The sequence below is a fragment of the Oncorhynchus mykiss genome, chromosome 19, assembly GCF_013265735.2.
Source record: "Oncorhynchus mykiss isolate Arlee chromosome 19, USDA_OmykA_1.1, whole genome shotgun sequence".
Classification (NCBI taxonomy): Eukaryota; Metazoa; Chordata; class Actinopteri; order Salmoniformes; family Salmonidae; genus Oncorhynchus; species Oncorhynchus mykiss.
Genome location: NC_048583.1, coordinates 1055526 through 1066662, shown reverse-complemented (window position 1 = coordinate 1066662; position 11137 = coordinate 1055526). Strand labels below are relative to the sequence as shown.

Sequence of the window (11137 nt, the reverse complement as noted above, 5' to 3'; positions counted from 1 at the left end):
TTTGTGTGTGTGTACTGTCTCTGCGGGTCTGAATGGAGGAAGCTGAAGCGTTGGACTGGGATATTTACTGCCATCTAGTGGTAGTAAACGGAACAACGACACTGCAAAGACAGCGCTTGCTGCTACAATGAACTGTATAACAATGCAATGTAATTGTTTCACTGTGTAGTTTCAGCAGATAAGACCGTTTTCATTGTGATTGTGCCCTGACAACAACAAAAAATTGCAGTTTTGAGAAGTGCAGTAACTGCAGTCGACTGTGGTATTTTGGACGCAGTAATTGCTGCATTCAACTGCAGTTGATAACTGCATTGTACTGCAGTTGAACTGCAGTTATACTGCACTCTAATTGCAGTTACACTGCAAAATTACTGCAGTAAAAAAAGTGTTTTATGCATACTGTAGTTATACTGCACTCTGACTGCAGTCTTTCTTCCGTAGCGGTGATATAACATTTCTGATTGTATGGGGTCCCCTACGGAAATTCCGGTTAACTTTCATGCAAGAAACTTGAGTCTGACATAACACCTGCAGCTAGCAGAGGCAGAGGTTCATTTTATTACAGCACCCCCGTTGCATTCTGGGAGAGTGGATAGAGACTGAGCAGTGGATCTTTTTTAGTAGTACGGCAATTTCTGGCACCCGAAATCTCATGTCGAAATAGCTAGTCTTCCGCTATCGGTAGTAATGGCGCTGACACGGTTCGAACGGTTCCTGGCCTCGATACTGCGGGGAGCGGTCGGGATGCTGTTTGCTGTCTTCCAGCTGCTCGCTCAGCTGCGGGGAGCCGACAGGTCGGTGAGGAGGCTCCCACCAATCACCAACCCACTGTTGATGGTCCCCGCGATGCGGCTCGCCCGCATGATTCGACGGAGAGAGGCAGGTGAACTTTATTAAAGTGTTGTTAGGTGGTTAAATGCCACCCGGTAGATCGTGACATAACGTGTAGTCATATAGAAATGTCCGGGGTAAATGAAGAACTGCCAGTTGCTTGTTTTATTATGCATCGTAGCTCGGAATGTTTAGGGAAGAGAAAGATGCTGCAAGGTGACTCGGTGGCACTGACGAATGCTGGGATATGTAGGCTAGTAATAACTCACGACAGTAGTTTACTGACAGTAGTTTACTGTACTTCGTAACTAATAGTACTTCTATTAATTACTCTTGGCCTACTTGAATAAATTAGCCTATTGAATTAACATTTCATATAAAATACATTCAAGTTGGTTGTGTTTTCAAACACATCCTGTCACATCCCAGAATATATACTGTAGTTTGGTTCTCTATTCCATACAGGGCTCTGTTCAAAAGCAGTGCACTACATAATAAGGTACCAGTTGGGACACAGATTTGTGTGGCTTTTGATGGTTGAGCCGGGCTCCCTGTTGAGAGGGATTTACTTCTAGAACGTAAACAATAGTGGCAGGGGGCCACGTAGGGCCACCGGAGGGGACTTGACTTAACCTGCACAAAGGTCACTGTAGTCAGAGGAGGCTACATCCCAAATGGCAACTGGTGACCTATATAGTGCACTACTTTTGACCAAGGCCCATAGGGTTCTGGTTGAAAGTAGTGCACTATAAAGGGAATAGTGTGCTATTTTGGGATAGAGACAGAGACAATAGGAACTCTTTCCCCGACTCCCGTTCTCTCTCTGCTATGTAACGTTACAGTGCTTTGAACATCTGGAAAATGTCACTATACATCCTGCCAATTGTACTCTCAGAATAGCTTTTTACAGTGTTTACAGCGTACGAGAATATACATATTCATCCTAAATATTCACGGTTGTGCTTCTCATTTATTTTTTGGATTGATCATGTGTGTATCCCAAATGGCACCCTATTCCCTATGTAATGCACTACTTCTGGTCAAAGGTAGTGCACTAACAGGGAATAGGGTGGCATTTGGGGCACAGAATATCTTGATGAATCAGACTGTAATTGATATAATTGCCCCTGTTCTCTCAGGTAACCAGTGTGGAGGTGGTACAGACCTACATAGACCGCATCCAAGAAATTAACCCTCTCATCAATGCCATGGTCAAGGACAGGTAAGAGAGAGGGTGTGTGTGTGTGAGATCGAGAGAGGACACCTACTTTCACTGTGCATTTCAAGTCAAGCCACACTCCCGTCCTCCCGTTATCTCTTACCTCCTATTCTCTGTCCTTCCCTCCTACCACCCCTCTCTCTCTCCATCCCTTCACCCATCTCTCTCAGGTTTTCATTGGCCCTGCAGGAGGCAGCCCAGGTGGATAAGCTGATAGAGGAGGAGACAGGAGGAGAGGATGTTCTGGAGGACAGGCTTCCTCTACTGGGTGTCCCTTTCACTGTCAAAGAGGCCTTCTCCCTCCAGGGTAGGCTGCTAATGCTACTCCTTCTAATGATGGTTAGAATAGAGTCACTTTATGTCTATGTACCCTGGTACTCTGGCAAACAGGGTCACTGCCCTGACCTGCAGCAGTACTGCTGTCTGTTGTATTTCAATATTTGATGCAACGTTTGGTGCCAAAGTATGGAGTCTTGCGTCCAGGGCAGGCTACTAATGCTACTTATAGTGAGGATAATATGATCAACATGGCCAATACCCTGAGCTGTAGTTGTGCCTGTGCTGCAATCAGTGTTCTTTCCCCACTGGTTGTCCTTGATGCAACGTTTGTTGCTAAAGTCTATCTGTCTCTGTGCCATTCCCTCACTCTCAAGGTCTAAACCTGCTGAAATTGCAAACCTACTGAACTACTACAGTTGAAATAGAAGCCTTGTTTGTTCCAATGCCTTGTCCACTGTCCCCATTTACCATCCCTCTCCCTCTCTCTTCTCCCCAGGCATGCCTAACTCCACAGGGCTGGTGTCACGGCGGGGGGTGATTTCGGCAACGGACGCTCCCCCGGTGGCTCTGCTGAAGAGGGCAGGGGCCATTCCTCTGGGGGTGACTAACTGTAGTGAGCTCTGCATGTGGCTTGAGTCCCATAACCACCTGTATGGAATCACCAACAACCCATACGACCTGGAGAGAATACCAGGGGGAAGCTCCGGTTAGTTACACCGCTGTCATTCTCCAATGGAATGGAATGGATGGAATCCAATGAAATGGAATGGCAACAGAATGTTTGGAATACGGTGGAATGGAGCAGATAATAGAATGTTACCTTTACTGTCAACCTTCAATATATTGTTACTACCATCTAGTATGACCTTTATCTCTCTGTCTGTCTCTCTCAGGAGGGGAGGGCAGTATTTTGGGGGGCGGTGGTTCCGTGATAGGGGTTGGCTCTGATGTTGGGGGCAGTATTCGCATCCCAGCATTCTTCAACGGCATCTTCGGCCACAAGCCAACATCAGGTGAGGGCGTCCAGTCTGACACCTGTGTGTGAGTGTTGTGTGCATGGAGGTTTGTATCTATCCCCGCGTTGTAGAGAGACACGTTCTGTGTGTGAGTGTTGTGTGCATGGAGGTTTGTATCTGTCCCGCGTTGCAGAGAGACACGTTCTGTGTGTGAGTGTTGTGTGCATGGAGGTTTGTATCTGTCCCGCGTTGCAGAGAGACACGTTCTGTGTGTGAGTGTTGTGTGCATGGAGGTTTGTATCTGTCCCGCGTTGCAGAGAGACACGTTCTGTGTGTGAGTGTTGTGTGCATGGAGGTTTGTATCTGTCCCGCGTTGCAGCAGCTACTCGTCCTGGGGTCCACACAGAACATGATACAGAGCATCATTAGACAACAACAGCTCAAGGACAGAACTACATACATTTAAAAAGGGCACACAGCTTTCATGTCCAATACAATAAACACAAACTATCTAGGTGAAATAGGGGAGAGGCGTTGTGCCGTGAGGTGTTGCTTTATCTGTTTTTTAAACCAGGTCTGCTGTTCATTTGAGCAACAGAGTTCCATTGAATAATGGCTCTATGTAATACTGTACGCTTTCTTGAATTTGTTGTGGATTTGGGGACTGTGAAAAGACCCCTGGTGGCATTTTGTTTTTATATATTTTTTTATTTCACCTTTATTTAACCAGGTAGGCTAGTTGAGAACACCTTTATTTAACCAGGTAGGCTAGTTGAGAACACCTTTATTTAACCAGGTAGGCTAGTTGAGAGCAAGTTCTCATTTGCAACTGCGACCTGGCCAAGATAAAGCATAGCAATTCGACACATACAACAACATAGAGTTACACATGGAATAAACAAAACATACAGTCAATAATTCAGTAGAACAAAATACAACAAAAAGTCTATATACAGTGAGTGCAAATGAGGTACGATAAGGGAGTTAAGGCAATAAATAGGCCATGGTGGCAAAGTAATTACAATATAGCAATTAAACACTGGAATGGTAGAATGTGCAGAAGATGAATGTGCAAGTAGAGATACTGGGGTGCAAAGGAGCAAGATAAATAAATAAATATAGTATGGGGATGAGGTAGATAGATGGGCCGTTTACAGATGGGCTATGTACAGGTGCAGTGATCTGTGAGCTACTCTGACAGCTGGTGCTTAAAGCTAGTGAGGGAGATATGAGTCTCCAGCTTCAGTGATTTTTGCAGTTCGTTCCAGTCATTGGCAGCAGAGAACTGGAAGGATAGTCGACCAAAGGAGGAATTGGCTTTGGGGGTGACCAGTGAGATATATTTGCTGGAGCTTTGGTGACAAAACGGATGGCACTGTGATAGACTGCATCCAATTTGTTGAGTAGAGTATTAGAGGCTATTTTATAGATGACATCCCCGAAGTCGAGGATCGGTAGGATGGTCAGTTTTACGAGGGTTTGTTTGGCAGCATGAGTGAAGGATGCTTTGTTGCGATATAGGAAGCCAATTCTGGATTGGAGATGCTTAATGTGAGTCTGGAAGGAGAGTTTACAGTCTAACCAGACACCCAGGTATTTGTCGTTGTTCACGTATTCTAAGTCAGAACCGTCCAGAGTAGTGATGCTGGACGGACGGGCAGGTGCGGGCAGGGATTGGGTGAAGAGCATGCATTTAGTTTTACTTCTATTTAAGAGCAATTGGAGGCCACGGAAGGAGAGTTGTATGGCATTGAAGCTTGTCTGGAGGTTAGTTAACACAGTGTCCAAAGAGGGGCCAGAAGTATACAGAATCTTGTCGTCTGCGTAGAGGTGGATCAGAGAATCACCAGCAGCAAGAGCGACATCATTGATGTATACAGAGAAGAGAGTCGACCCGAGAATTGAACCCTGTGTAGAGACTGCCAGAGTTCCGGACAACAGGCCCTCCGATTTGACCCACTGAACTCTGTCAGAGAAGTAGTTGGTGAACCAGGCGAGGCAATCATTTGAGATCCCAAGGCTGTCGAGTCTGCCAATAAGAATGTGGTGATTGACAGAGTCGAAAGTCTTGGCCAGGTCGATGAATATGGCTGCACAGTAATGTCTCTTATCGATGGCGGTTATGATTTCGTTTAGGACTTTGAGCGTGGCTGAGGTGCTGTGGCCAAGATTGAACTGTTTGGCCTGAATGCCAAGAGTCATATATGGAGAAATCTGGCACCATAACTACAGTGAAGCATGGTGATGACAGCATAATGCTGTGGGGATGTTTTTCAGTGGCAGGGACTGAGAGACTAGTCAGGATTGAGGGAAAGATGAACAGAGTAAAGTGCAGAGAGATCAAAACCTGCTCCAGGACCTCAAACGGGGGCCAAGGTTCACCTTCCAACAGGACAACAACCCTAAGCACACAGCCAAGACAACGCAAGAGTGGCTACATGACAAGTCTCTGGATGTCCTTGAGTGGCCCAGCAAGAGCCCGGACTTGAACCCTATCGAACATCTCTGGAGAGACCTGAAAATAGCTGTGCAGTGATGCTCCCCATCCAACCTGAAAGAGCTTGAGAGGATCTGCAGAGAAGAATGGGAGAAACTCCCCAAATACAGGTGTGCCAAGCTTATAGTGTCATACCCAAGAAGACTCAAGGCTGTAATTACTGCCAAAGGTGCTTCAACAAAGTATTGAGTAAAGGGTCTGAATACTTATGTAATTCAGATATTTTCATTTTTGTATTTTTTTTTATACATTAGCAAACATAAAAAAAAAAAGAATGTTGCTTTGTCATTATGGGGTATTGTGTGGAGATTGTTGAGGGGAAACTAACTATTTAATCTGGTTTAGAATAAGGCTCTAACGTGACAAAATGTAGAAAAGGTTAAGGGGTCTGAATACTTTCCGAATGCACCGTAAGTTGACTATGTAAACAATTAGGGATTTTCAACACAATGTTTCTTATCAAAAGAAGAAGTGATGTAGTCAGTCTCTTCTCAACTGTTAGCCAAGAGAGACTGGCATGCATAGTATTTATATCAGCCCTCTGATTACAATGAGCTACAGCTTAACTAGGTCTTTCTTTGCAACACTTGACCACATGATTGGACAATAATCAAGATCAGACAAAACTAGAGGCTGCAGGACCTTCTTTGTGGAGTCAAAAAGCAGAGCATCTCTTTATTACGGACCGACCTCTCCCCATCTTTACAACCATTGAATCTGTATGTTTTGACCATGACAGTTTACAATCTAAGGGAACACCAAGTAATTGAGTCTCCTCAACTTGTTCAACAGTCACACCATTCATTACCAGATTCAGCCGAGGTCTAGAACTTAGGGAGTGATTGGTACTAAATTACAAGGCTCTTAGTTTAAGATGTTCAGGAACAGTTTATTACAGGCCACCCATTCCTAAACAGACTGCAACTCTTTGTTAAGGGTTTCAGTGACTTCATTAGCTGTGGTTGCTGATGTGTATATATGGTTGAATCATCAACATACATGAACACACGTCCTTTGTGTGTGTTTGTTTGCTTGCAGGTATGTGTGTTTTTCTGGGTGTTCTACTGATATTGTCCATTATCCTCCCTCTAGACAGGTGTAGTATCTAACGTGGGTCAGTTCTCCTCTCTCTCTGTAGGTGTAGTATCTAACGTGGGTCAGTTCTCCTCTCTCTCTGTAGGTGTAGTATCTAACGTGGGTCAGTTCTCCTCTCTCTCTGTAGGTGTAGTATCTAACGTGGGTCAGTTCTCCTCTCTGTAGGTGTAGTATCTAACGTGGGTCAGTTCTCCTCTCTGTAGGTGTAGTATCTAACGTGGGTCAGTTCTCTCTCTCTCTCTCTGTAGGTGTAGTATCTAACGTGGGTCAGTTCTCCTCTCTGTAGGTATAGTATCTAACGTGGGTCAGTTCTCCTCTCTATAGGTGTAGTATCTAACGTGGGTCAGTTCTCCTCTCTGTAGGTGTAGTATCTAACGTGGGTCAGTTCTCCTCTCTGTAGGTGTAGTATCTAACGTGGGTCAGTTCTCTCTCTCTCTCTGTAGGTGTAGTATCTAACGTGGGTCAGTTCTCTCTCTCTCTGTAGGTGTAGTATCTAACGTGGGTCAGTTCTCTCTCTCTCTCTGTAGGTGTAGTATCTAACGTGGGTCAGTTCTCTCTCTCTCTCTGTAGGTGTAGTATCTAACGTGGGTCAGTTCCCCCCGGCCTCGGGGCAGCAGCCTGGTTTCCTGTGTACAGGCCCAATGTGTCGCTACGCCCAGGACCTGCTGCCAATGCTCAGAGTTATGGGAGGAGCCAACGCTGACAGGTACAGAGGGACAACAACAATCAAAGATAAACAATGACTACACGTTAATAATACCCAGATATGACCATGTCTTCTCTCTCTCTGCCTCCCCCTCTGCAGGTTGTCTCTGTCGTCTCAGGTGGATCTGAAGAGACTTCGGTTCTTTTCTGTTCCTCACGATGGAGGCTCTCCTCTGGTGTCTCCTGTCGACCAGCAGCTAGTCCTGGCTCAGAGGAGGGTGAGAGAGAGAGAGAGGGGGAGGAGGGGGGGGAGACAGGAGAGTTCCTCTGACCAGCAGCTAGTCCTGGCTCAGAGGAGAGAGAGAGAGGGGGAGGAGGGAAGGGAGACAGGAGAGTTCCTCTGGTGTCTCCTATAGACCAGCAGCTAGTCCTGGCTCAGAGGAGGGTGAGAGAGGAGGGGAGGGAGACAGGAGAGTTCCTCTGGAGTCTCCTATAGACCAGCAGCTAGTCCTGGCTCAGAGGAGGGTGAGAGAGCGAGAGAGGGGGGGGGGGGGGGGAAGGAGACAGGAGAGTTCCTCTGGTGTCTCCTGTCGACCAGCAGCTAGTCCTGGCTCAGAGGAGGGTAAGAGAGAGAGGAGGGGAGGGAGACAGGAGAGTTCCTCTGGTGTCTCCTATAGACCAGCAGCTAGTCCTGGCTCAGAGGAGGGTGAGAGGGGGAGGAGGGGAGGGAGAAAGGAGAGTTCCTCTGGTGTCTCCTATAGACCAGCAGCTAGTCCTGGCTCAGAGGAGGGTGAGAGAGAGAGAGGAGGGTGAGTTGGAGAAAGAAAGGGGGAGATAAGAGATGAGGGAAATGGTTGAATCAGGAGAGACAGAGGAAGATTAGAAGATGGAAATAGAGAGGGAGGGAGAGAACATTAGAGAATTCAGTGTCACCATGTCTTCCCCAGGTGGTAGAGCGTCTGGAGGCAGACCTGGGGGTCAAAGTTCAGCAGCTGAAGATTCCTCAGCTCAAATACTCCTTCCAGATCTGGAGTGCGATGATGGGAGCCCCGGGGAAGGATGGAAAGGTGTGTATCTATTTGTGTGAGTTTTTGCTTGTCTCTGAGTGATTGGTGAGTGAATGTATAGTATTGCCTTAATGGTCTGTATGCCTGTTTGTCCAACAGCAGCCCACATCGTTTGCAGAGCTGATGTCTGACCATGGGAAGAAGGTGTGGCCTCTATGGGAGATGGCTAAGTGGACTGTGGGACTCTCCAAGCACACCGTGGCTGCTATAGGTGTGTGATTGTTATGTGTTGGTTATGTGATGGTGTGTGATGGTTTAAGGACATGTAGTAGGCCTCCCCTACTTCTCTGTTCCTCCCTCCTTTTCTCTCTCTCCCTGTCCCCCTCTCCCTTGTCAACTATCTCATGTTGTCTGTAACTGGGGATAATGTTATATTGTCTTTCATTTAACTCAGTGCTCTTGAAAGTGGGGCACATTGTTGTAAATTAAATAACCAGAACTCCCCTCAGTTCTGGTCCTGGTAGAGATGTTTCACTGGTCCCGATCCACGTCAGACTGGGAGTGTGTTGGTACATACAAATGACTGTCCTTTTACCTCTCTCTCTGCCTCTCTCTACCTCTCTCTCGCTCTCTCTCTACCTCTCTCTACCTCCTCTCTCAGGTCTGGTCCTGGTAGAGATGTTCCAGAGGTCCCAGCCCACCCAGTTCATCCTGCAGCAGAAGGAGTCTCTCCAGAAGGACCTGGAGGAACTGTTGGGGACAGACGGGGTGCTGCTCTACCCCTCTCACCCGCACCTCGCCCCCAAACACCACCATCCCCTCTTCACCCCCTTCAACTTCTCCTACACTGGTCAGTGGTGCTTTAGCTAGCTTGGTGTCAGTGGTGCTTTATCTAGCGTGGTGTCAGTGGTGCTTTAGCTAGCTTGGTGTCAGTGGTGCTTTAGCTAGCTTGGTTTCAGTGGTGCTTTAGCTAGCTTGGTGTCAGTGGTGATTTAGCTAGCTTGGTGTCAGTGGTGCTTTAGCTAGCTTGGTGTCAGTGGTGGAAGGTAGGCAGTAGTTTGCAGAGCCTTGTATGATCTTTACCTGGTCAGAAAAATATCTAACCCTAAATGACAGCCATTGCCTGAAGTACAGATCCACATTTTTATCAGCTCTGACACGGTACCCTTCTCTCATCCCTCACAGGTATCTTTAACATTCTGGGCCTTCCGGTGACCCAGTGTCCGTTGGGGCTGAGCGCGGAGGGTTTACCCTTGGGACTGCAGCTGGTAGTGGGGAAGCAGCAGGACCGTCTCTCCCTGGCCACCGCTGTGTTCCTGGAGAAGACCTTCGGCGGTTGGAGAGACCCGGGGAGCATCGCCACGGCCACCACCCAGCTAGATACCTGGCGCGGGGCGTCAACGACCACATCGTGAATATACAGAGATGTTTATTCTGGGATGAATGACAGTCCTAGAAGACAGAGGAATGTATGCACTGACACAGACAGACAGACACACTCACACTGTCTGTTTGCACATGCCGTCCTGTCAGTCGTCCAGCCTTCTCGTTCTTTAACAACAGACTGTCGCCAGGTTACTGAGTCACTCGTCCACTACAGTATGTCTGTTGTGTCTCCGTCACAAAGTGCCCTATGCTTGTCCAAAGAGCCTTTATGTGTCCTGTCATTGTGTGTTCCTGGCTTGTGTCCCAAATGACTCCCTATATAGTACACTACATTTAACCAGAGCCCTATTCCCTACACAGTGCCCTATATTTGACCAGAGCCCTATTCCCTTCATAGTGCTCTATATTTGACCAGAGCCCTATTCCCTACATAGTGCACTACTTTTGACCAGAGCCCTATTCCCTCCATAGTGCACTACTTACATATTGCACTACTATGGGTCCCGGTCAAAAGTAGCGCACTATATCGGGAAAAGGGTGCCATTTGGGATGCGGGTGGTGACTGTCCGACAGCTATATGTTGCGTCAGGGTTTTGTTGTGTAATGTCCAATAAGGTTTTCTCTCTGTACACTGTATTTGTCCACCACTAACGAGACGTTGGAACCTTATTGGAGAGAGACGGTATTATGAGAATGTAATGTGTTATGGTGTAGTCCATGTTGAAATGATGGGTAATTGATGGGTGATGTGATATACCACGTCTCTTCAATGACTGGCGCTTTTTCAACAAGTTAAAAGGTTAACGTGATCTACTGTATAAAGACATGTGCACATTATGATCATTTGAAAGGATCTCTTTGGTAATGTTTCATATTAAATGTCAATGGTTACTGTCCTACTACAATTATGCCAGAACAAATAGTATAATAAAATGTACATTATACTGAGGACAACATTGTATTTCCTAAGTGTGTTTTTGACATTTTCTCTGTGAAACGGACCTTTATATTTCCCCGTAGCAGCAATGGTACACTTCAGGCTGGTTTCCCGGACACAGATTAAGCCATTAAGCATGCTTGTAAATCCAAGAGTGTCCTTAATCTGTATCCGGGAAACCGACCAACAATCTCAGAAATGTAGGCTAATCTTTTCTGCTGACAATGTCTTCTTCAATTTGACCAGCGGGGGGAGTATATGTTCCAATTACATTTTATCAATAGC

The 11137-nt window shown here is 46.6% G+C and overlaps 1 protein-coding gene across 1 annotated transcript; it reads left to right on the top strand.

The window, feature by feature from the left end:
* Positions 1–499: 499 nt before the first annotated feature.
* Positions 500–10871, top strand: LOC110498620 (fatty-acid amide hydrolase 2-A). The gene is made up of 11 exons (XM_036953867.1): positions 500–879; positions 1971–2053; positions 2221–2357; positions 2826–3035; positions 3223–3342; positions 7448–7583; positions 7683–7800; positions 8470–8589; positions 8689–8800; positions 9191–9379; positions 9715–10871. The coding sequence occupies exons 1-11, from the start codon at positions 688–690 to the stop codon at positions 9942–9944; spliced, it is 1647 nt and encodes a 548-aa protein (XP_036809762.1). The 5' UTR covers positions 500–687; the 3' UTR covers positions 9945–10871.
* Positions 10872–11137: the final 266 nt, after the last annotated feature.